Source organism: Dreissena polymorpha, chromosome 4, assembly GCF_020536995.1.
Source record: "Dreissena polymorpha isolate Duluth1 chromosome 4, UMN_Dpol_1.0, whole genome shotgun sequence".
Taxonomy (NCBI): Eukaryota; Metazoa; Mollusca; class Bivalvia; order Myida; family Dreissenidae; genus Dreissena; species Dreissena polymorpha.
The window spans coordinates 139,121,928-139,149,639 of record NC_068358.1 but is presented as its reverse complement, the minus strand read 5'-3'; the positions used below and the strand labels follow the sequence as shown (position 1 = coordinate 139,149,639).

The 27,712-nt window shown below is 35.4% G+C and overlaps 2 protein-coding genes across 4 annotated transcripts in view; one reads left to right on the top strand and one right to left on the bottom strand.

Annotated features, from left to right (window-relative positions):
- LOC127876904 (high affinity cAMP-specific and IBMX-insensitive 3',5'-cyclic phosphodiesterase 8B-like) overlaps window positions 1-27,712 on the bottom strand; it is a 406,208-nt gene that overhangs the window by 136,310 nt on the left and 242,186 nt on the right. The window lies entirely within an intron of this gene.
- The window catches only part of LOC127876905 (high affinity cAMP-specific and IBMX-insensitive 3',5'-cyclic phosphodiesterase 8B-like), a 140,868-nt gene that overhangs the window by 92,695 nt on the left and 20,461 nt on the right, over window positions 1-27,712 (top strand). For both annotated transcript variants that reach the window (XM_052422412.1, XM_052422411.1), the window contains exons 7-14: window positions 719-856; window positions 3,261-3,349; window positions 9,209-9,309; window positions 12,535-12,614; window positions 15,944-16,114; window positions 21,107-21,158; window positions 24,245-24,380; window positions 26,591-26,789. In XM_052422412.1, the coding sequence (XP_052278372.1) occupies window positions 719-856; window positions 3,261-3,349; window positions 9,209-9,309; window positions 12,535-12,614; window positions 15,944-16,114; window positions 21,107-21,158; window positions 24,245-24,380; window positions 26,591-26,789 (966 nt within the window). The remainder of the gene's footprint in view (window positions 1-718; window positions 857-3,260; window positions 3,350-9,208; window positions 9,310-12,534; window positions 12,615-15,943; window positions 16,115-21,106; window positions 21,159-24,244; window positions 24,381-26,590; window positions 26,790-27,712) is intronic.

The window sequence follows — 27,712 nt, the reverse complement described above, 5'->3', positions numbered from 1 at the left end:
GCACCTTGTTTGGCATCGTAAGTTTCAAAGAGTGCATTGATTCAAGTGACCTCTTGACTTAGATTATCTTAAACAGTTAAAGGACATAATTTTTTAAATTGGAAATGTCATATCTGGGAAGACACTTTACACACCTGCATAAGGCCCACTTTCCCTGGACAATGCCTATTTATCCCCCGCCATAGGCGGAGGGATATTGTTTTGGCGTTGTCCGTCTTTACGTCCGTCTTTCCGTCCGTCCTTCCTTCTGTCCGTCCGGCACTTTTGTGTCCGAAGCCATATCTTAGAAGTGCTTTGGCGGATTTCATTGAAACTTGGTATGAGTATAAATATGGATAAGAGGATAATGCACGCCAAATGGCATTGTACACCATCTGTTAATAACGGAGTTATGGTCCTTTGTATCTTGAAAAAATGCTTTTTTTGTGTCCGGAGCCGTATCTTAAAAGTGCTATGGCAGATTTCATTGAAACTTGGTATGAGTATACATATGGATAAGAGGATGATGCCAGCCAAATGGCATTGTACACCATCTAATAAAAAGGGAGTTACGGCCCTTTGTATCTCGAAAAAATGCTTTTTTCAGTGTCAAATATAACACTTTTGTGTCCAGAAGCATATTGGCGGGGTATATCAATTAAACAAATTTGCTTGTTTATTATATTTTGTCATCAGCATTATATGTGTGAAACCTTGACTTTTGTGATATCTGTTTCAGTATGTGAACCCAGCCTATGAACGTCTAACGGGATACACAATGGAGGAAGTGTTGGGGAAGGACACCCGCGAATTGCGAAGTGACCGCAATAAGCAGGAGATTTCAGATAGTATAAATGGACAAATGAAAAAGGGCAAGGTACAAGGATGTTTCTTTGGATTATTTTAACCTCAATAATTTGCTCTTAACCTTAGTTATTTCACAAAGAGTTCCATAAAGCGAATGAATATTTGCTGTTCAAAGGGAAACATGAGCTAGCTCATTGTTGTAAAGTAGAGTTGTTTGCCATTTTTGAGCAAAAAATTAAATTTGTGAACTGCTATAGTGATGACATATATTCAGCTGAGTAAGGGCATCTGCCTGTGGACATCTGGACATTTCGGTACAAGATGCAGTCATTGAAACACTTGACCTGGCAATACTATACATCCATAATACTTACACCACTAAAGAAGATATATTACGCACTTTTTCAACACAGATTGTGGTATTAATCATGAATTATATAGTCTCTCGGAAATGAATTGAAGTTCAATTTTCATGGAAATTACATTCTATAAAAAGTTGCGGGTCATGGTTATTTACAAGGTTTTGTTTGCCTAAAGGCTGGCTTTTAAGACTCGGTAAACTTGCGCATTTTCAGCCATGAAATATTTAGTACCAAAAATAATTTTAATCCATCTGTATATGATTTTGTTCCAATTTAAATATAAATGCTAACTATTGTTTAAACAGAAAAAAAATGGTTTCAGGTGTTGATGTCACAAGTTTTGACTGAGAAAATGTCTAAGGTCACTTCTTTTATGTATTGGTCAATCACTATAATCAGACAATTATACAAACAATCATGAAATAAATATACATTTCTATGTGTAATCACTTAACATGCTTAACAAGAGTCACAAATATATTTTTTTACGGTTTTGGTTCCTTTTTCCCATTTTGGGTAGCAAATCAGACGTATGAACATCAATATTTAACCCTTAAAGCGCTGGAGCTGAATTTTAAAGGCCTTTGCAAACAGTTTGGATCCAGATGAGACGCCACAGAACGTGGCGTCTCATCTGGATCCAAACTGTTTGCTATTCTGATAGTATTCTTTGAAAAAAATTGAAGAAAATGCTAATTTTATAAATTCAGCAGACGACATTTTAGCAGAAGACAAATTACCCAGCATGCAAAGGGTTAAAAGCCATTGAACTTGTTTCTTAAAGAAAAAGTTAATAAAAGCATTTGAGTTTACCTGAAAAACCCTGGTGGTAAAGATCTCATAGAAGCAGTTTCTTGGAGCAAACTTGGTATGCACTTTCTGCATGCGAAAAATTGTGGCCAAACAAGAACATTGTAGCCTACTTAATGGTGCATGTTGTTTGACAATTTGTGTGAAACAACTGACATATCACTAAAGGGTGAATAAGCGTTTTGTCATTAAAGAGTCATGGACTGGTAATGGGTTGCATACAAACATGAAAAATAAACTCTGTTGTGATTAGTGAATGTTAAACTTAAATGATTAAAAGTTGTGTAGTTATTTTGCAGTTTATTCAGTTTTTGTTGATTAACAAGTCACACAAGTTATGAAAATGTGTATATTTTGCATCATTCCTGATCAGTAAAAATTGTTCATAGATTTCACTAGCAACTTATTAACTTTAATTGATATATATTTATTCAATTGCCACACGAATAATGTACAAAATGTATGGGTCAAATTACTGAATTTAAAAGCTGTTGTTCAATGTGTCTTTCATACACTGCCAGATTATATTCCGCTTTATAAACACCCAGAGATATTGCTACCTGTATTCTGTACCAGCAATCAAACATATGAGTCGCAGTCCGCACAGGCTAATCAGGGACGACACTTTCCGTCTAAATTGGATTTATGAAAAGAAGAGACTTTCTGCAAACGAAAAATATCATAAAAGTGGAAAGTGTTGTCCCTGATTAGCCTGTGCAAACTGCACAGGCAAATCTGGGAAGACACTTTAGGCACATGCATTTAACCCCCTTTTCACAGAACACGGCCTAAATGCAAGTGTGTTAGTAATATTGTCCCAGATTAGCCTGTGCAGTCCTCAAATACTAATCAGGGACTTCACTGTCTGTTGTTATGGAATTTTTAGCAAGGCTGTTTTCGGAGAAAACCCGAGGTATTGTCATAGCCTGCTCGTCGTCAGCCGTCCGCTAGCATCGTGCTAAAACCTTTACATTGGCTCTAAAATCAAAGTGCTTCTACCTTCAACTTTGAAATTTCATATGTAGATGCACCTTGATGAGTTTTACACGCCACACCCATTTTGGGTCACTAGGTCAAAGGTCAAGGTCACTGTGACCTCTAAAAAAAATATTAAAAAAATGACAAGCTTTCGCAGCCGAGCGTGGCACCTGTTATGCGGTACCCTTGTGTTTCAAGGAAGTCTCTTGTTAACGGAAATTTAGTCTAGGCAGACTGCACAGGCTTATCTGGGAGGACTATTTATGTGCATGCGTTAAGCCCCTTTTTTGCTGAGCGCACCTACAATTTTTTCCTTGGTTGCAGAAATGGGAAGGGACCTACTATACTCGGAGGAAAAGTGGGGACGTGTTACCACAACATTGTAGGATGTGTCCAGTAATGGGAGTTGGAGGGTATGTGGTTTGTTTTGAGACACACTTTTGTTAACCTATTGGTACTTTAGTGATTTTTATGTCCCCCACTATAGTAGTGGGGGACATATTGTTTTTGCCCTGTCTGTTGGCTGGTCTGTTGGTTGGTTGGTTTGTCAGTTTGCGCCAACTTTAACATTTTGCAATAACTTTTGCTATATTGAATATAGCAACTTGATATTTGGCATGCATGTATATCTCATGGAGCTGCACATTTTGAGTGATGAAAGGTCAAGGTCATCCTTCAAGGTCAGAGGTCAAATATATGTGGCCAAAATCACTCATTTTAAGAATACTTTTGCATTATTGAAGATAGCAACTTGATATTTGGCATGCATGTGTACCTCATGGAGCTGGGCATTTTGTGTGGTGAAAGGTCAAGGTCAAGGTCATCCTTCAAGGTCAGAGGTCAAATATATGTGGCCCAAATCGTTTATTTTATGAATACTTTTGCAATATTGAAGATAGCAACTTGATATTTGGCATGCATGTGTAACTTATGGAGCTGCACATTTTGAGTGGTGAAAGGTCAAGGTCAAGGTCATCCTTCAAGGTCAGAGGTCAAATATATGTGGCCCAAATCGCTTATTTTATGAATACTTTTGCAATATTGAAGATTGCAACTTGATATTTGGCACGCATGTGTATCTCATGGAGCTGCACATTTTGAGTGGTGAAATGTCAAGGTCAAGGTCATCCTTCTAGGTCAAATATATGGGTCAAAATTGCTCATGTAATGTAACTTCTGCAATATTGAAGCTAGCAATTTTATATTTGACATGCATGGTAATCTCATGGAGCTGCACATTTTGAGTGGTGAGGGGTCAAGGTCAAGGTCATCCTTCAAGGCCAAACATCATATAGGGGGACATTGTGTTTCACAAACACATCTTGTTTTACAATTTAATATATGTGAGTCCTGGGACTCGCTGGACTAAAAATGTGTGAGTCCCAAACTGAAAGTGTGAGTCCCAAGTATTGTCCATTGATGAATTTGGCAACAAAACACACACACATAACAAATGAGAAGCAGTAACCAGGTTTTAAATGATCTCTTAGCTAAGGAAGAGCATAACACATACATGTAATGTTGGCAATTACAAATATGCTGAGTAGTTATCACGCACAAGGCATTTAAAACATACACTTAGGTCTTTTTGCAAGACGGGTGCTTCAATTAACATTTTGTGCTCGGGCAAAGAAGCATGTCTTGTTAGAGTTGATTGCTGAAAATTTGTGCATTGTGCACTTTTAGTCATGCCATTTAACTTTTTAGCATCAGTGCATAATTTACAATATAAACTGTTTGTGCACTCGTCAAAGGCAAGCCAGCTTAACAGTTTTTACCATTCCGTCTGTTATTTTCTAGCTTTTTTAGAACGATTTTCATTATGTGGTTCTTCGCTGGAAATGGTCATACTGGTTGTCGTTGTACAGTACAGCCAAAGCGGAACAAACGTATTTCACGATCCACGGCGGCAAGGCGAAACGAGTCGATGCCGCGTCAGGCGTTGAAGCCGCGTCAGTATGCGGCGGCAAGTCGCATTTCGCAGCGAAACGTCGCATCTGTCCGCCGAGGCATGCCACGGTCCGCGACATGATGCCGAGTCGATGCGATCATGAAATATTTTTTTTTAAATTATTAGTTACATGTAGTTAACAAATTTTGAAAGAACAATTATAATAATAATTAAAATCATAATAAATTTATTGTGCGCGGATTGTATTAGCATATACATGTAAGCATAGTTAATGTGTCTGGCCAATTATTAAGTTTGTTTCCCGCGTATGTATTTCACACATAAACAAGGTCACGTAATTATGTTTTCGCACATACAAGCGGTCAAGGCTCCAGCATATGGTGGATTTATAAATTAATTGCATGTTGATTCCGCTATTATATTTTAGCTGAGAAAATTAGCAGTTTGAAGCCACATCAATAATCAAGACGGTGACAACGTATTTGTAGTTTTGTTAATTATCAGCTTATTACAACTATTGTTTGAATATGCGTATATAAACACGTTTTATTTTGTTCATATTATACAGTTAACATCGCTACTAATTACCCGATAATCCCGTATATTCCAGTTTTAAAGCAAATGCTGCTAAATATTAACGATACACAAACATTCTCGATATTTCCTTAAGTATCAAATACATTTGGGCATTTGTTACTATTTATAGAGATGATGAAATAACGTCTAATCGGGGCGTTTTTTTTCTCCACTGAACACGCGATTTACGCCTGACGTGATGTTCATGTATTTATACAACACAAAATACACCCAAACTTTCCAAACGACGTTCTACATGCCTGCATAATTTTCGCGCGCTTTTTATGAAACAAAGGATATTTTAGCACTGTTTATTTGACGCTAGAATTTGCCAAAGGACGCGTTAGCATTAAAATTCTGAAGTGTGTTTCGGATTACAAATATAATAATGATAATCGAACGAAACATGAACAGTTGCTCGTAATTAATTCTACGCTACACATACATGTATGTACATGTAGGTGGATATCTTTTCACTCGATCCGCCGCGTACGTATGCGGCGGATTTACTCCGCGAAAGTACGCGAGGTTAATACAGACTCGGCGTCGTTGCGCGGATCGATGCCGAGTGCCACGGCGATACGCCGCGTGAACACATGATTCGGCCGCCGCGGACTAATAATCTGGCCGTGGCGTAGCCGCGGATTATGTTTGTGCCGCTTTGGCTGTACTGTAGATGCGTTTGAATCGCTTTGAAAAAAAAACGAATAAAATACGCTGGCCTTCGCTATTGTTTTTTCGCTTTGGACCCATTTTTGCAGACGATATTCGCTACGTCACTTACAATATAAATTTTTGCTACTACACCGCTTACCCCTAGACAGTTTACTAACAACGAATTTCATTGGTTCTAAGCAACTGATTATCCAATTATTACGAGCGGTGCAATTTTGACGGAACACCATGTTTACCTACATTTTACCCCATACGGAAAGTGCAATAATAACAAATACGATTTCGGACGGACTCGTTACTTGAAAAAAGCATGCGTCCTTTGGATGCACATATTCTTAAACTTTGCGTCTACGGCAATTGTTTTGCGTCTAGGACGCAGGGCGCAGAGGTAAACAAATCACCGTACTTAACTAAGTCCTCTAAATGTTTGTAGACCTGCATTGGTAGAAATGATGATTTACTGATATATGTCAACTTTTTTTAGTTTTTAATAAATAATGCTTGTTTGAATAAGTCTAACTGATCAAACGAACTTCACTTTTGAGTTACTGGTTATTTGATTAAGTAATAATACTTGATGTTTTAATATTAGCATGTAATATAATTTCTAATGAGGCCGTTAGCATTTATTTCTTAATTGCTAATTTGCAGAGCATGCAGTGTTTAAAGTCTTTTTATGACATACACATGGTCACATATGATTGGATATAACAATAAAATATCTGTATGTTGGTAATGAAAAAGGGAGATTGATGATTTTTGTTTATGGATGTTATAAACAATTTATTATAAAGCCTTTTTATGAACTTTGCGTTGGTATATTATTCATAAAAGTCTTTCACAATTTTAAGGAATTATTATACTGCATAAATGTAGTAATTAAAAACTAATGTACGATGGTTGTATAATAAGAAATTTATTACTGTATTTAAACATTCGATTGAGTTTCCCAAAAGATAAAAGATCTATTAATTTTTATAAATTTATATTGGGAATATTTATATGCTGCAAAAAAAGTGGATTCTAACTAATATAGTCAAAATCAAAAAGTAATTTAAGTTCACATTCTTCTGATAAAAACTGTTTATATAGAACATGCCTTAAATCTTATTGAACTGAACTTAAATACAAATGTGTGTGTCTGTGACAAGTGGTGATATGCTCTGGGAATGTTCATATTCTTGATTACAGGAATGCATGTAACGATTTATTATTTATGAAATTATTGTAAACAATGAAGCTTTTAAATGCCTCAATGATAATCTTTGTTTGAATCCATATGTACCTTTAATTATCCCCCGCCATAGACGAGGGGTATTGTTTTCGCGTTGTCCGTCCTTCCTTCTTTCCGTCCTTCCGTCCGTCCGTCACTTTTGTGTCCGGAGCCATATCTTGGAAGTGCTTTGGCGGATTTCATTGAAACTTGGTATGAGTATGTATATGGATAAGAGGATGATGCACGCCAAATGGCATTGTACACCATTGGATAATAACGGAGTTATGGCCCTTTGTATCTTGAAAAAATGCTTTTTTTGTGTGTCCGGAGCTATATCTCGGAATTGCTTTGACAGATTTCATTGAAATTTGGTATGAGTATATAAATGAATAAGAGGATGATGCACGTTGGCGTTGTCCATCCGACCAGAAATATTTGTGTCCAGAAGTATATTGGCGAGGGATATCAATTCAACGAATTTGCTTGTTACAAAATTGTTTCAACAGTATGTGTGACACACATTACTTTAAACAGTAACGGTATTGTTTCAAGATTCGGATTAAATTTTGTTCAATTTTTAGCAGAATTATCAATTCCTTGAAAAGGAAAGACTTTATTTATTGACATTTACATGGTAGACCACATATATGCCCCTGTACAAAAAATACCAGGCAATTGCCCTCTCAGGATGTTTTTAATAAATCTTTGGCTGGCAGCTGACAATGTTTTTCTGTACAGAATTGGTTTTACCATTGATGTTCACCGATCATAAAAATTGGAGATTATTGACTGGTAATGGGCAATCATTTAGGCTAAACTGATTGCCAACTGGACAGCAGAGAACTTAGCTATTTAGCAACATCATCCTCAGTAGACTTTCTGGAAATATCGGTTAAACAACTAACATTAGAACCCATAATTGTCAGTTTGGGGAAAGAACAAGATTCTGTGTGTAAGGATTGCCATTTTGTGGGGTTTTATGAGATTTCCACAAAATTGGAAGCCAGCACACCGATTCCTGTCTGATTGTTGGCAACAATGACATGTGTACTGTTCAGTGCTATATAATGTTAGGGCCTGCATCAAATTCCTTGAGTTCAGACTAAGGAAAAACAAATAGACCGTGCTCTGTGAAAAAGGGGTTTAATGTATGTGCGTAAAGTGTCATCCTAGATTAGCATGTGCAGTCAGCACAGGCTAATCAGGGACAACACTTCCTGCTTTTATGATATTTTTCATTTAAATAATGTCTTATTTTAGCAAAAGACAAGTTAAGGCGGAAAGTGTTGTCCCAGATAAGCCAGTGCTGACTGCACAGGCTAATCTGGGACAACACTTTAAGCACATGCACATGCATGAAACCCCTTTTCACAGAGCGAGGCCCAAATGTATTTGAAATTGTGATAGTATATAACATCTGTAAGTTTAGGGTTTTTTTGCTTGAATGCCCTTATTATGGTTTTCAAATTTTCCATGCCTCATATCAGTTTTCCTATAGTTAATCTTTTACCTTTTTAAGCCTCATTATTATAGAAACCTATTTTAATTGGCCACTTTATTTTATAATTTAGTGTTGAGAGTCATAGAAAGTCAGTTTTTTGTTGATTCAGGTGCTATAAGTCATTGTTTAATTTTGCCTTATGAATGTTACACTTACCTCAATGGTGAACTGACAAAAAGGTTGATCATGAATTTTTCCAGTAGCTGTAGTAATTGATGAATTAAGAACCTACTTCTGAAAAGAACTCAACAATCAAGATTAGGAAAATGTATATACTTTTCAAAATAATGTGTATGTTCCAGAAGTTTTTAACATGTTTTGTCATAGTTTTCAGATCTGACCCATGTGCAGCAAAACGAAGCATGTGTATGGGGATTGTTTATGTTTTGCAGGAAGCCATCTCACTACGTGAGCATACGCAGCCCCCACATGGAGTCCTCTCACTACTTTGACAAGTTGAAGGACCCAGACTACCTGTCACAAATAGCAAACGGTAACACACGCCTCTGTGGTGTTCATTGAGAATACTAAGGAATTGCCAAAAGCTTGTGTAGACCTGTATTCTACACTTACTTGGTATTAACCAGTGGGCAGATATTAATTGCAACGCCTTTTCATGGTATGTCGATGGTAATGCAGGTATTTGATTGGATTATTAGGCCTTGTGCGTTTGTATGCAACAGCAAATAATTAAACCTCTGTATGGTCCATGCAGTCATTTGATTGGCGATTTTTTTACTTTTAATTCTTTATGTACCACAATATAAGCCATCCTTCTGTCTTTAATGGGTAAATTTTGTTTACAAAATATATAATATCCCATATAATAAACATCAAGTGATGTTATGAAAAAAAAAAACGCAAAATAATGTCATTATATGTATGTGTATATTTGCGTGTTTTCAATTGTCAAAAAAGTAGAAATAGAGAGAAGTTTTGATCATTTTGATCATGGTAGTGATTTTTGGCCAACAACCTTTGCTAAGTGTTATGCCATCTGATTTCTTAAAGATCATTAATACTGTTCTAGTTAAGATGAAATTTGAAAGTAAGAATATTTTTTAGTTTGATCTTTCAAAGTTCATTGAGTTCAAATCCTTTATTTCTATTTAATTCAATGGCCAAATTTGAGAATGATTGAGGCAGAGTATGTGTAAATAATGAAGTTTTGTATTTCCCAACCATTCACATTCACAATTGAATAAACGCATTGGTAATTGAAAATAACACACATGAGCCCCTTATTCAAAGCCCATAAAAGACCATGCATATTTAAATATTATACGTTTTACAAATGCAGAAAGCTGGCAATTGAACAGAGAACAGGTATCGAACATGAATAATGACTATTGATCTTCGCATTCATAACACATCGAATAACATGATGCTCCAAGTAAAGATTTAAGGGTGTCATCAATTAAGGTTTTTCAATGGAGGTAAGGCAGCTTTACACCCAATCAGGCAGTGATTTTGCTGGTATGTAAAGCATACAAATTGAATATTGTGAAGTGTTTTTTCCCCCACTCATTCTCCTTTGCTGCGATGCTTTCGTAGAAAGTAAATTTTCCAACTTGTGCATTTGGGCAAAATAACAATCAAATCATTTTTGTTTGCACTTAAAATCGTATATTCCACTATATCCCTGTTCAATGTCAAATGATCATATGTATAAAAGGCATGCTCTGTGAAAACTTGTTGATATTGCATTTGCGTAAAGTACCTCACAGAATAGCTTGTGTAGGAAGACACTTTCTGCCTTGAGTGGATTTTTGTTTAAATGTTTCTTCAGTTACACTAAAGATGACATAAAAGCAGAAATTGTTGTTGCTGATAAGCCTGTGCCGATTGCACAGGCTAATCTGGGACAATACTTTACACACAGGTATTAAGCCTGGTTTTCCCAGAAACAGGCTCATTTGCATGTAATGATAATCTGGACTTAAGTGACAAACACATTCAATTCCAAAGTAGTCTTGAAACGGATACACTTAGTTAATACCAAAAATGAAAGAAAGAAACAAGGGTATTAGGTCTTTTTGACTTAATCTCCATTATTATTATGCTCCCCCAAAATTTATTTTGGGGGGAGCATATAGTTGCCGCTTCGTCAGTCCGTGTGTGCGTCTGTCTGTCTGTCCGTCTGTGCACAATTTTTGTCTGAGCTATTTCTCAGCAACTAATGACCGGAATTCAATGAAACTGTATGGGAAGCTTCACTACCAAGAGGAGATGTGCATATTATCAGACGGTTCTGGTTGGATGATTTTTCACAGAGTTATGGCCCTTTGAAATTTTCTTTTAAAAAATAATTGTCCCCCCAACTACTGTGCCCTCAAGACGTTTCCTTTTATCTGAATATATAGTGCAACATTGTGACAAAAAAAACCTTTGTGGAGCATCACCCAGGGTTTCTTGTTAAATGTGTTATGATAGAGCAATAGCTTTTTATGCCCCCAACGTGAGGCATATAGTTTTCGCATTGTCCGTCGGTCGGTCAGTATGTCTGTCCGTCCTTCACACTTTTCGTGTCCGCTCTCTAATTCAAGTAGTTTTCATCCGATCTTCACCAAACCTGGTCAGAAGTTGTATCTAGATGATTTCTAGGCCAAGTTCCAAGATGGGTCATGCCAGATCAAAAACTAGGACAGGGGGTCACGTAGTGCATTTTAAACATTCAGCATGGTGTCCGCTCTCTAATTCATATAGATTTCATCTGATTCTCACCAAACTTGACCAAAAGTTGTATCTAGATGATGTCTAGGCCAAGTTTGAATATGGGTCATGCCGGGTCAAAAACAAGGTCACAGGGTCACTTAGTGTGTTTTAAACATTTAGCATGGTGTCCGCTCTCTAATTCAAGTAGTTTTCATCCGATCTTCACCAAACTTGTTTAGAAGTTTTATCTAGATGATCTCTAGGCCAAGTTTGAACATGGGCCATGCCGGGCCAAAAACTAGGTCACGGTGTCACTTAGTACGTCTTACACATTCATCATGGTGTCCGCTCTCTAATTCAAGTAGTTTTTATCCGATCTTCACCAAACTTGGTGAGAAATTGTCTCTAGATGATGTCTAGGCCAAGTTCGAAGATGTGCCATGCCGGGTCAAAAACTAGGTAAGGGGGTCACTTAGTGCGTTTTTAACATTGAGCATGGTGTTCGCTCTCTAATTCAAGTAGTTTTCATCCAATCTTTACGAAACTTGGTCAGAAGTTGTATCTAGATGATCTCTAGACCAAGTTCGAACATTGGCCATGCCGTGCCAAAAACTAGGTCATGGGGTCACATAGTGCATTTGTAACATTCAGCATTGTGTCCGCTCTCTTATTCAAGTAGTTTTCATCCGATCTTCACCAAAGTTATCTTAACCCTCAAACGGGCATATTTTGTGACAGTTTGGCAATCTTGTTTGCATTGTCCACTCTATTAATCAAAGTTTTCATTTGACTTTTATCAAACTCTATGAAAATGTCTTGGGCATACAATCCTTTACTACTTTAGCTGTGTAAACTTTGGCATTAATCCTGGGTTTTATCCAATTGTATAGAACATTTACATGGTTATGTTTTTATGTAGTGACACAGTTGGAGTTGGGGGCATCCATGTCAGGTGGACACATTCCTTGTTTTCTGCAACAATAAAATAATATACATTTAAAATGATCTTTGTAAATGATTCTTCATTTTTTCATCAACAACATGTATGTACACTATGTTACAGGTGGAATTCACAGCATTGCGAGGCGAAAAGAATCGTTTGCAAGAATTCACTCCATGACAATTGAGGCACCAATAACAAAAGTATGCAACTTTTTCTGTTGTTTTATTTTATCTGCCACTGCTTGCACTCTACAGACTGTAGTCTCTGCAGGTCTGTATTCTCATAATGAGTATTCCATGTTTTGCTTTCCTGCTTTTATGACTTCTAATTAAAAGATAGGGATCTTTGATGTAAAGACAGTCTTGGTAAAAAATCATCATTCCGTGTTGGACATATTTGAAAATTGATTGGCAGAAGCTGTGATATTTATTGATGTTTTTTTGTTGGCAGTTTGTTCTATAAATTCCTATTGCTGCTGTGTTTTGAGTGATATAGTTTTTATGGATGCATAATTGTCTTACCTCCCTTAATTTATTTGCAATTTTTACTGATTTACAAATCAGTGTTCTCTCTTTCCCTTCTATACTTCACATTTTCTAATAAAACAAACGGTTTGTGAGAAGTATTGAGATGATTGCAAGTTTTGGTTGTTTGGCTTCTCTTCAAAATGCAGATGTAAGGAGATAATTAGACCGCAGTCATTTTGTCAAATAAAGCATTCATCATTATATTGCTATTTCTATCAAATATAGCATTCACATCAAATTGCTATGTCCTACTCTACTTATTGTATATTTAGTGCTTTCCATTGTATCTTTCTTACTTCATTTATTGCCAGAAAACATTGCCAAAAATAAATTAAATGGTCAGATAATAAAGCAAAATTATTTGTCTCCCAATAAATTTCACACACAGTTTCAGCTATTTCATATTGGGGACTAACATAAGTATAAGCAATAGTGGTTAATCCTGATTTCCCTGCAGTGCAAAAAGTTCATTTGTTCTCTTGTTATCAGGTCAAGGTCACGCTATTTGTCTTAAAAATATGACCCTCCATATTTCCTGACAGTTGTTGCAAATGAAAGGAAAATGACATGGTACACATTTTCAATGTCAGTGCAGGTAGCGCTCTGATGTCTAGCATTTGCTTTTTGATCTGGTGTCTTAATTGTTTTTGTTTAATTGTGATCATGCCCAATTGGTGACCCTTACACACTTCGAGGTCATCAGGCTACCAGTCTGTTTTATGAGGGCCAATAACCGGTGAAACTGATGTGATCAATAAAGAATGACATATGTGATATATGGAGACATATTTTGCCAATAAGTTCTCCTCTATCAAACACTACCTATTGTCTCTCTATGCTAATTTCGGTCAGTTACTGTAGTCTTTTGATGTCAACACCTGAAGTTAACCTGACTGTAGATTGTACCGGTAGATCAAAGTTGATGAGATTTGAATACCATTAGGTTGAGGTTAGAATGTGGCTGGGAGATATAGGTCAGCTGATACCCCATTGGTTTGCATTACAAAAAAATAGTTTCTCTTAGATAGCTTTAGTGTTCATCTTTCTATTAATTAATTATAACTTAAATTTCTGCACATTGGCCTCATATTTTTAACAGCTGTTTTTTTGTTTCTTGCTTACTTTCATAGATCCAAAAATATGCTTTGGTCACTGAGCCATACGTTCATCTTAGTCTTTAAAACAGTCCCCATTCTGTTGGCTTGGAAACTAATGTTTCTGATGTAAAAATGTAAGGCAAATATAGCTGTTTCACTCACATTACCCCTGATATGAGCTGCATCACATAATAATGTGTCTGATTTCATTGGTTCAGTCTGTTCAGGAGCTACCCATTCTGCTTAAATGTCACTCAAGGTTCTGTGGTCTCATAAGCGGACAGGGTAGCTCCTGGCCGGTTGCGCAAATGCGCAGGTTGGTCTGAAACTATGCTGGCTGCATTTTGCATACTGATCTCATGTTCATTTTTGTTATAAAAAACACAAACACATAATATAAATGTTTGTAGGAAATTAATTTTACAGAAAATGTAATATATTTTACATTAAAATTATCTTTTTTTTTATCTTAACAAGAAAGAAATATTTGAAAGACAAAATGATTTTGTCATATTTATGAAAGTGTTCATATTTATGAAGTGTATTATGATTTAGGTTCTTGTACAAGAAGGCATTTATTTTTGCAATGTTTTTCTTGCATTAAATTGATTAGTTCAAAATATGAGCTGTATGAATATAAATCAATACATACATATCTACCATATTTGAATATTACCGGTAGTAGTTTTGCCTAGTAGACATTTGGTAAACAAAACATTCTTATCTCAAAGAGAAAAACAAGAAGCCTGTGACTAAAATTATTTATGATTTGCATAATATACTATTAAAAATTGAATGATATATTATTAAGAACATCAGGTGTTAATAGTCTGCCATGCAGAAACAATTATGGTGTTGCTTATTTGAAAATATAATATTTATAATGTTATGGCATTAGACATTATGTATAGAATAAACATCTTTAAAGAAATATTTTATATGCCTTTTATTGGATGAAATATATGTATTTGAATAGAATAAGGGATACATCATATCAATATCAAAGGCAGTAAAGGAGAGTAGTAAATATAGCAGGCAAATCATTGTTACAAGGCTGATGGCAGATTTAGACAATACTCTTCAAAGGGGAGATATTTTATATACCCTATCATTCCTATGATATCATTCTGAATAAACATGCGGACTTAAAATAAGCAAGTTGAACGTACAGATTTTATCTGAAAATCAAGCAATCATCATCAGTGATTTTGTTTATACCTTTCTATTAGCGCATACCTATCATTTGTTTAAATGAAAGTTTTGAAAAAACAAGTTTTACTATTTTAAGGCCCAAGCACGGGTAAGTTTATTCTAAATTATAGCCTCATTGGGATATATTACAAGCCAAAATCATGGTATATTTAAAGTTTGCAGGAATGGGTGAATGGAAATTTAACATGGGATAGTCAGGTTAGATATAATAATATACATTAAATCCAAGAAGGTGAGGTTTTACACCTGCTTGTTCAATCAGTGTAAAACAGTTTTGACTCATGGTTTATGTTAACGGTTGTGCAGTAATTACTCTGGGATAAATGAGGCATGCAGAACACTTAGGTCTTTATCGTAATTTTAATAATTATTTGACGTCAGCCTCTCATGCCTGCAGTTCTCAGGACAAAAGAAAATCATTTAAGGCAATACCTCTTTATGTAAAATGTCTACCTAGTTTTTTTCTGATTCCAAAAATCATTTTCCAATAAACTTTAAGCATTACTCGTAAGTGTTTTTTGTGCCATTAAAAAAATAACCCGGCTTTATTCTATATATGATGTCTTTGTATTATTACACATGCTCTTTAAGATGTATAGTGTGTTTTGTTTTCCAGAGATGTTTTTTTTCAATAGATATATTATTGACATATATTTTTCAATATATATACCATATTATTCTCTCTATTTCTAGGTTATAAACATAATTAACACTGCACAAGAGAGTAGCCCAATAACCGTAGTTCAAGCTTTAGATAAAGTATTAGAGATACTTCGAACTAGCGAGCTTTATTCACCCTACTTTGCCCAAGAAATGAAGGGAGACGACCCAATGACCAGCGACTATCTCGGAGGACTGATATCAGTAAGAACTGTTACTGTTATTATTAGTTTGTACACTATTCCCACCTTTCTCTAAGGTCTAGTAACTTGCCTCTCCATTTTGGACACAATTTAAAATGTTTGTCCACTGCGTGTTTAACCCTTTACCACTTAGATATGTATTTTTATGGAGTTGAAGTCCCTTAGAAAGTTAAATTTAATTGAAGACTTTTCTTACTAGATTCAAGTTTTAAAGGCTTCAATTGGAACCGTTAGATACTGAAAACCAGCAAACAGCATAAAACCTGAACAGTCTACGAGTTACTCGCAGGCTGCACTGGTTTTATGCTGTTAGCACATAGCCCTTTTCACTTTATTTCTGAGATAGAAAAGGGTTAATTGCCAATTAGAATACATGCAAAATACCCAATACCATTTTGTTTCATGGAAGAAACAGTTTACTGTTCAAAAAGTGACATTTTGGTGAAATTATATAGTCTGCACATGTACTTGAACAGGCTGGGTAATTTGTAGAACTTATTCTGGCACCCCTGTCTCTGTTTAAACAAGTAGTTGTAGCATATTATTTTTTATTGGTCACATTTTATTAATTGAAGGTTAGATTTCAACATAGTTTCATTTAATGTTCATCACACCTTAGAATGATTTTGTTTGTGTAGGCAAGGACTTGTACAGTTTACAAAGTTTATGTGATACTCTCTGGTAAAACAGGGCATATTGAATATGCCTGAAGTATCGCTCCTATTAGCCTGTGCAGTTTACACTGGTCAAACAGGACAACACTTTCTACTTATATGGACTTTTCTAAATAAAGTCATTCTTCTGTAAATGAAAATCCATGCTAGGCGAAAAGTGTTATCACTGCATTAAGCCAGGTATTTCTAAGAGAACTACTGGAATAGCCTGCTGTTTCTTGTTCATATTGTTGCATTGATAGATACAGTCAGATATATCTATGAATAGTATTTCCTACATTTGTATGCCCTTGAAGGTGGGCATATAGTGATCGCATTTTCGTCCGTCCCTCTGTCTGTCTGTCTGTCTGTCTGTGAGTCTGAAAGTCTGTCACACTCTGAGTTTAGGTTTCGAAAAATGCTCATAACTTATATGTCGCTTCAGATGTAACCTTCATATATTGTATGCATGTGTATATGGACAAGGCCTTTCCATAGGCACACAAATTTTGACCCCTTAGTTGACCTTGAACTTAGGGTCTGCGTTTAGGTTTCGAAATCTGGGTTTAGGTTTCGAAAAAATGTTTTTCGGGGGGCATATGTCATCCTATGGTGACAGCTCTTGTTGTTAACTTTATTTATATATTTTAATATTTTGAAATAATTTTCTTTATTATAGTTCTTTATGTTATTCAAGTAAGATTAGACTCTATGTGAGTATTGGTTTTGTCTTACATATCTGATAGAATTATTTAACATAATTTTTCAACAAATTTTACCACGCATCATAAACTATTCATAGCTAATTATATGACATGTGAAACGTGTTTTGTGTGATCTAGTAAGTGATAATAATTGCATCAATTGTGAGAAACTATAACTGTGGCTGTTTTTTCTGCTTATTTACAATATTGAAAGTGCGTCATCATGATCATGTATTTAGCATATTGTCAGGTGTGCAATAATATGCTTGTCATTTTATTGCACATAATTTTCACCAGTCAGCCCTTAATCGGTTATAATTTTGTTTTTGTTTTCATTGAGCTATGTGCCAAGAGTTGTGTAACGTATTATTCCCTCATTTAATCATTAAATAAAGCATCTGATTTTTAAGTGATTTCTGGATCTGGACTTTGATTTATTTTGGATTTAACAAATTAATGCCAAAACAGTGAAATTTATTAACGTGTTTTATGCTTGACTATAGTAAAGACTTGTTCTAAAAACAAACCAAATATGACACGGTAAGGTTACAAACAGTCTTGTTTGTTCCGTTATTTTATTGTCCTTAGTTGTGAATCTTGTCACCAGAAAAAAACCTTACAAAGAAGCGTCTACCTTAATCCATAGACTGGTATCAACTCTGTAATGACACCAACATTAAGTTATTAATTATATATTAGCTAAGCTTGGGGAAACCAGAGTTTCATGTAGATGTGTTTAGTGTCATCCCATATAAGCCTGCGCAGTCTGCACAGGCAATCATTGAACAGCACTTTCCGCTTTATAGACTTCTGTTTACAATTTACAGGAAGTCTTTTTTAAACAAAACATTGTATGTGGAAAGTGTTGTCCCTGATTAGCCTGTGCAGACTGCCGACATTTTGAGAAGGAGGCTCATGTATTGAAGCAATGCAATAGGCCTAGAACAGTCTGCCAGCATGAACACATGGGTTGTATAGCATCTATTCTCAGTATCATATAACTAATTATACCCCCATTACCATTGGTAATGGGGGCTATATAGGAGTCACTTTGTTGGTCCGTCTGTCCGTCTGTCTGTCCCGAAATTTCATCCGATCTTCACCAAACTTGGCCAGAAGTTGTATCAAGATGATGTCTAGGTCGAGTTTGAATATGGGTCATGCCAGGTCATAAACTAGGTCACAGGGTCATTTAGTGTGTTTTAAACTGAATTTTTTTCCGGACCATCACTATGTCATTTATCGTTAGATTTTAAAATGACTTGGTACATTTGTTCATCATCATGGGATGGTGTGTCGTGTGAAAAAAGTACGTCGATATCTCAAAGGGCAAGGCCACACTTGCAGTTCAAAGGTCAAATGCTTGTCTGGGCCATAACTTTGTCATTTATTGAGAGATTTTTAAATCATTTGGCAAATTTGTTCACCATCATTGGACGGTGTGTCGCGCGAAAGAATTATGTCGATATCTCCAAGGTTAAGGTTACACTTTGAGTTCAACAATCATAAGTGAGCTTGTCCTGACCATAACTATGTCATTCATTGTAAGATTTTAAAATCATTTGGCTCATTTGTTCACCATCATTGGACGGTGTGTCGCGTGAAAGAATTACATCGATATCTTCTAAGTCAAGGTCACACTTTAAGTTCAAAGGTAAAAAAATGGCCATAAATGAGCTTGTCCAGGCCATAACTATGTCATTCATTGTGAGATTTGAAAATCATTTGGCACATATGTTCACCATCATTGGAAGGTGTGTCGCGCGAAAGAATTACGTCGATATCTCCAAGGTCAAGGTCACACATTGTGAGATTATAAAATAATTTGGCACATTTGTCTACCATCATTGGACGGTGTGTCGCGCGAAAGAATACGTCAATATCTTTAAGGTCAAGGTCAAACTTTGAGTTCAAAGGTAAAAAATGGCCATAAATGAGCTTGTCCGGGCCATAACTATGTAGTTTATTGTGAGATTTAAAAATCATTTGGCTCTTTTTTTACCATCATTGGACGGTGTGTCGCGCAAAAGAATTACGTCAAATATTTAAGGTCAAGGTCACACTTTTAGTTCAAAGGTCCAAAATGGCACTAAATGTTCTTGTCTGGGCCATAACTATGCCATTCATTGTGAGATTTCAAAATGACTCTGTACATTAATTTTGTTCACAGTCATTTGATGACGTGTCATGTGAAAGAACTCATGAGTTCAAAGGTCAAAAGGGCTATAAATGATAATGGCATAATAATTCTTAAAAATCGCCATTGATTAGATTCTCTTGTTTTGTGAAGACAGGATGAAAAATGGTCTGTGTCAATGCGGCATGTGGGGGTATACGTCACGTCTGTGACAAGGCTCTAGTTTTAGTCTAGATATTTATGCCCCCCTTCGAAGATAAGGGGGTATATTGTTTTGCTCATGTTGGTCGGTCGTTCGGTCGATCTGTCGGTCAGTCCGTTCGTTGGTCCGTCCACCGAATGGTTTCCGGATGATAACTCAAGAACGCTTACGCCTAGGATCATGAAACTTCATAGGTACATTGATCATGACTTGCAGATGACCCCTATTGATTTTCAGATCACTAGGTCAAAGGTCAAGTTCACGGTGACTAGAACCAGTAAAATGGTTTCCGGCTGATTACTCAAGAACGCTTACGCCTAGGATCATGAAACTTCATAGTTACATTGATCATGATTGGCAGATGATCCCTATTGATTTTCAGGTCAGTAGGTCAAAGGTCAAGGTCACGGTGACTAGAACCAGTAAAATGCTTTCCGGATGACAGCTCAAGAAAGCTTACACCTAGGATCATGAAACTTCATAGGTACATTGATCATGACTCAAAGATGACCCCTATTGATTTTCAGGTCACTAGGTCAAAGGTCAAGGTCACGGTGACTCGACACAGTAAAATGGTTTCTGGATGATAACTCAAGAAAGCTTAAGCCTAGGATCATGAAACTTCATAGGTACATTGATCATGACTGGCAGAAGATCCCTATTGATTTTCAGGTCACTAGGTCAAAGGTCAAGGTCACGGTGACTTGACACAGAAAAAGGGTTTCCGGATGATAACTCAAGAAAGCTTACGCCTAGGATCATGAAACTTCATAGGTACATTGATCATGACTGGCCAATGACCCCTATTGATTTTCAGGTCACTTAAGGTCAAAGGTCACAGTGACAAAAAATGTATTCACACAATGGCTGCCACTACAACTGACAGCCCATATGGGGGCATGCATGTTTTACAAACAGCCCTTGTTATTTTTGGTTGTATAAACATTGTTCTTCAATGCCGGAATTTTTAATGTGAGTTATTAATTCATGATTTCTTTAACCGAAAGTAGCGCAAATGCATCATTTAGAACTACAAAAATAAATATTGACAACCTAACACCAGTAGTTTATTGTCAGCAAATAACTTTGTTAATATAAGTTATATACGGGACTGGGATCTGTAACATAAGTTACAATCTGTAGTTTTCAAAACTATGAGACCCTTATCTTCAGCAGTTCTTATGCAGTAGCATCATCATATGTAAATATATTTGGTTAGATGTAATACTTGTACATTGTTTTTTTGATGTTAGTGGTTTGAAGCCTATTCACTTTCCTGTTATTTTCTGTATTGCAGCAAGATGCAGCTCGCAGTATGAAGGAGGTTGACCATCCATTGAGAGCTGCAGGTAATACATTGAACACCTCATTTCAAGACAAAAAATCATCTGTTTATTTAGATGTCATCAAATAAAAATGTTAGCATCCAGACAAGGAAATAAAGATGAATTGTGAAAGCAATTACTAGTGTCATTAATTAACACATAAGAATGGTTTACACAAGTAGCACAATGTGACTTAAATGCACTCGAAATGTGCCTTTGATATTTGATGTTGGTGCATTCTTGTCGTGACTGCTTGACCGATACAGCTGCTAGGTCACAAATAGACAAGTTAGTTCTTAGTGTTTAGGTAGTATTTTCTGCGCATGACCCACTCACTGACTGGTTGGCAAAAACACTGGTTACAGTAAAAAAAAATGTGTTAAATAATATTTTACACTTAACTTGATGATAGCATATATAGTGTCAATAAGTTAAATTACTAAGATAGTTATGCATGATATAAATCTTGAAAATCTTATAGATCTTGAAAATCTTATAGATCTTGAAAATCTTATAGATCTTGAAAATCTTATAGATCTTGAAAATCTTATAGATCTTGAAAAACTTATAGATCTTGAAAATCTCATAGATCTTGAAAAACTTATAGATCTTGAAAATCTCATAGATCTTGAAAATCTTATAGATCTTGTAAAATCTTATAGATGTCAGAAATGTGATTGAGCCCCGCTCTGTGAAAAAGAGTTTAAATGCAAAAGCGTTGTGTCGTCACAGGCTAATCAGGGACGACACTTTCAACTTATATGATATTTTCTGTTATAAGGAAGTCTCTTCTTAACAAAAATCCAGTTTAGGCGGAAAGTGTCGTCCCTGATTAACCTCTGCAGACTGAACAGGCTGGAAAGTGTCGTCCCTGATTAACCTCTGCAGACTGAACAGGCTAATCTGGGACAACACTTACATGAATTAAGCCCCCTTTTCACAGAGAAAGGGCTAATTATAATGATTATTATATGGTGTGTAGGTGTGTGTTATTTTTCATGAACGATCCAACAGTGTAAAAGGTGTATGGAAATACCCATAAAACCCTATAAAAATTATTTACATAACAATATTTAAATGATATATTAATTTTCTTTTACATGAATGAATTTTCTTTAACTTTGAATGACAACATTGATGAATTTTGACTTAAAAATTGAAAAGAAACACCTTCTGCACATGAAGCAATGGAAATTTCTATACACGTTTTTGAAATCTCTTTATGAGTGATTGTTAATGAATAATATCCAGCATTTTATATCATAGATCTATAGACTATATTGTTTTTAGTTTCCTCATTATTATTTTCTTAAAAATATTAAGTTTGATTTTTTGTCAGGTATGTCTAAAAATAAGGTCATTAGGTGAAATCTTTAAGAAAAAAAGTATAACTAGATGCCTCAATTAACACTAAATCTTTATGAAACTTTGTCAGAATTCTTATCTGAACAATTCAAAGGCCAATTTCAAATTTGGTTCATGTGGTCCAAAAACTAGGTCACCTGGTCTTATCTTATAAAAACCTTGTTTTCACTCAAGAGGCCACATTAATGACAAAATCTTGATGAAACTTGGTCATAATTTTTAATTTGACAATATCTAGGTTGTGTTTGAATCTAGATGATGAGGGATAAAATAAAACAACAGTAACCAAATCAAATTTTAGAGAAAACCTTGTTATCATCACTGTAGAAGGCACATTTATGACTCATTCTTGATGAAACTTGGTCACAATGTTATTCCTGACAATATCTTAGCTGATTTTGCATCTGGGTCATGTGTGTCTAAAAACAAGATCAAATCTAATAAAAAACGTAGAAAATACTATAAAGGCTGCATTTATGTCTCACCATTCTTTATAAAACTTGGCTAAGAATGTTTATCTTTTAAATACTTGCGTCAAATTCGAATCTTGGACACATGTGTTCAAAAATAAGGTCACTAGGTCAAGTTTAGACAATTGATTTTTCTCAATCTCAGGTGAGGTTTTTAGTGCCATGATTCCCTTTGTTTGTAATTTATAATTAAACCTGTTGTGGCCAATTATAATTGCTTGTTTTAATGTTGTTTTGTGCATTACCATAACAAAAATACACATACTTAATAACAGATTTTATTTTCCAATAACCGCTAAATAGGTTAAATCTCAGGCAGACAATTTTAACTATATATGCTTATTAAACTCTTTATTATTATGACTGAACAAGTTGAAATCTATACAGTATGTAGTTGCTGAAAATTGCATTCTGGGAAAAATGACTTTGAATCTTTACAGTGTGATAGAGATGTAATTAAAGCAACAGTTAATTATTTTGGCGTTTAATTACTCCATATTATGACTGCTTAATATTACTTTCAAGAAAAGAGGTGGAGGTATCATAAATTGTGTTTAATGACCAGACAGTCTGCTATTTGACGTTTATGACCCCATGTTCTTAGTATTTTTCTGGACAGTATCATTTCATAACTAGATAAAAAAAAAATCGGACCACACAAAAAAACGCTGACAAGCAAACAAATGGTGTCAATAATAAATTTAATTAAGACAATTACATGAGTCAAAAACATTTATTTAATTTCTTACAAAAGCAGTTTTTTCAGACATGTTCCATTTAATTATAATGTGCTGTTTGCATGGCAAACATCTAACTGTTGTTTGTTTCCATCCTTACAGTATTTGTTTTTCATCCTTAATTGTTTAAAAACAGTAACTTAATTTCATTCTGAAACAAGAACAAAGTATTTTTATTTGAAAAAAAAATCATGTGATATGTCAAATGCTTTATATATTGACAATCATAGCCTATCATAAGGTCAGCTCATAGGCGCTTATATGTGAATACCACCACCTTTTGCCAACCTGCAGACAGAGACTATACGGTGCAGATGCAGGCCATTTAAATCGTTCACTATTCATTTTTTCAGCATGATATACCCCCTCGCCTATTGCTATCCCAGCCCTCAATTTTTTTTATCTGTCCACTGATGGGACACATTTCCGCTGTTGTTTCCGCCCACATATTTCACAATCTGATCCGATTTATGTTGTTGTTGTTTCAGCCTCCTTTCCCTCCAAGCTAACACACATGTTGTTGTTGTTGTTGTTTTAGCCCACGTGCCGACCAGCCACATAGCACACCACCACATCTCCAGCCAGCTGATCCCAGACAACATTAACAACCTGTTGGTTAAAGAGGACTCCTGGGACTTTGACATAATCGAGCTGGAGCGTGTCACAAACAAACGGTATTTAAAATGCTGAATTGGAGGGGGGAGTCTGCATTGCAGTTGTGTCTTGATTTATTTCCCACACTATAAATTGTCATTGATATAGCAAGGGTTGAATGTGAAACTTTTCTTGCAGATATTGAAATGTTAAGCATATAGGATGTAGTTCCACCCCTGACCTTCGTTATGAAGTTTTGCTTGTTGCTAATAATAATGAGGAAGAGAATCCATATTGGGTACTTCAAATTATGTGAGTTCACATCAGAATTAATCCATTTATGCCTAGTGTCTAGAAAAAAGGACTTGGCAAACAGCGTAGACCCAGATGAGACGCCGTATGATGTCTCATCTGGGTCTGCGCTGTTTGCTTAAAGGAATTTCTGTAAGAAATATTCAAAATATAGAAATAAATATACTAGACAACCCAAATTTTTGAAATAAATTGATCCAATTTAAAAGGATGGGAGAGTCTACTAGGCATAAATGGGTTAATCTAATGTTGAAGTATAGAAACTCAAGATCTGCTTGAATTTCCTACTTAAGTCAGTGTGGAATATGCACAAATCACTGTGATAGATATTTTTGTTTGCAAACTAAATTATATAATAAGAAAAACAAGAAATTAAGTACTTTATAAGTGATAGTATAGTTAGGTTGGATCTACTTTTTCTTGTTTGTAACAATGCACAACCAGTTGCACGTGCAAAGAATAAATTTATTAAAAAGCCATGATGTATAAAAAATATGTATAATCAACATCGTAGTGAAAATCATTGGACACACCGATAACAGTGCTATAAGTTTATGGACGTTATTGAACTGTGGTTGTTGGTCACATTGACCCAATAATTATTGTATTTGAGTTCTGTTATTAGTCATTGGACATCTCACTAGACTGTTTTGCAATTCTCAGATTGTTCTTACGAAAAAATAGATTTTAAACGAATGTGGGGACTTCACTTCATGATGGTTTGATAATTGTTACAAATCACAGCATTTGTGTAAACTGTTTGCAATAAGGGTAAGTGATTTGCTCAAACATACACTAAATAGTATTACAGAATTAATAATTCTTTGAGTTACACACAATGCACTATCTTGTTTCATATTTTTCACTTTTATAGTCCATTGTCAACAACATTTGTTGGACTATTTCAGCTTAAAAAATACATTTACTTAAATTTCGTAATTGTTTTTTTTAAATGCTTCATCATCTGCCTTAATATATCTATCATACATGCCATAATTTTTCAGACCAATTCCGGGACATCGAGTTAAATTGTCCGGGACTTTTGCCGATTTTCCGGGACATGTATAAAATGTAGCGATATTTAAAGACATACAATGTATGCATTTTTTGTACGTTTTTTTTTCATTGTTAATTGCAAAAGTTCGAAAGCCTATCCGAAATACACTTGATCTATTAAGGTCAAATTAAACATTACTACTTCCGTTTAGATACAAGCCATGTGTTTTCAGTGTAAGCGTTTTAAACATAGAAGGTGACGTTACTGCGTTATTGTCATTAAGACCGGTGTGTAACGCGTAGTTGTTGATACGCCTTTATTCATTTATAGCATTTATATAATAATGACGTTTTTATATGCTTACTTTTTTACTCAACTTCTTTGTCGGTTAAACGTGCGAACATAAACTGCTTTTAATTTTTCTCAGCGATGTTGGACTTCAGATGTGTGAAAAACTTTCCTTTGCCCTTACGCAGCGGGAAATAATGACATAGTAGATTAAAGTCAATTAACAACCACATTAAACAATGCCGCCTTTTCGGTTTGACCGCGAACGTGAGACAATCGATATGATAACAGGACCCCTGTTAATTGATCGATTATGACACGTAGCGTAGTCTGCCTATTCGGGTAGGCATTGTCACAGATTCGAGGTGCAGTTAAGCCTAAGATAAGGTACATGTATATATGGATTTTGTAAATTCCGGGACATTTGAAAGATTTCCGGGACAAGTTCTTCATTTCCGGGACTGTCCCGGACAATCCGGGACGTATGGCATGTATGATATCTATAGTATGATTGTACTGAATAAATTGTTTTGGTTTCTTTAAAAAAATCTAATATAACTGACATATTATTATTAAGTTTGTTGACCTTGTATAATGTAATCAGTAAAACATTTCATAATAATTTTGTGGATAATTCCGAATGTACACACACACGTGATTATTCCAATTGTGTATTCTCTTCATTGATTTTAGACCGCTAGTATACGTAGCATTAAGGACAATGGCCCGATTTGATGTCTGCTCGTTCCTGAGTATCTCGGAGACGTGCATGGCCAACTGGCTGCAGCTGATAGAGGCCAGCTACCAATGCACTAACAGCTACCACAACTCTACCCATGCTGCGGACGTCCTCAACAGCACTGCTTACTTCCTTCAACGAGAAAAAATCAAGGTACACCACTCCTGCATTTATATGTTTTTTGACGATTGCCCATCCCTCCTCTCATCTCCCCACCAATAATTGACCAATGACTGTTTTTTTTTTTATAGGGATTTTACATTATTTTGTTAAACACATTATTGAATAAATATGTTTAAACCAAATAAAAAAAGGTGTGAACTCTGTGAGTGGTTCGGTTATTTTCCACCCCTGTGCATCAAATTTTTTCCTTCTTTATAAAGTTCCTGAAAAAGACACATTCCCCATTGGGAAAAAATACAATCCCAATTGAAGGTTTTTTTTTTATATAAAAAAAATGCAACAGTTAGTTTCCCTATGCAACTCTATGGCTTGAACCTAAGTAAATATAATATTGACAACTTGACAACAGTTAGTTATCAATTTTGAAGTATTTTGGATAATAAAATTAAATACACCCAATTTCCCAATATGAAGACTTCACAACACAAATGTTTCCAATTTCAGGGCAGATTTTTTTCCAATTGTGCTGGTACCGGTACCTTCCCAAAGTGGGAAAAAAAATCACTGCTCTGTTTATTAGTTTCCAAATGTCAGTTTCATATGATTAACTTAAGTCATAGAAGGCCACTTGTTCTAGTTGGTATTGTGTGGTTTGAAGACTACCTACCCTGCTTGTGTTTATAGGTGCTCTTACTCTAATTGCTTCAACCTATTCTCACTGAAACACACTTTGCTGCAAACGTTTGTTGCTATGGACTACACATCAACCATGTAAATAATCCAGAAGAGTGCAATGTTGTGCTTCGCTTGGGCTTTGTAACAATCAGTACTAGTGACATTTTAAGAATGCCCTGTGGTCCATTATTCATTTTGTGGTTGTATCATTGATTGCTTTTAACACCTTCAGCTTAGTGTAATGCGCTTTGATTCTAATTCGGATCATGCCATTTATG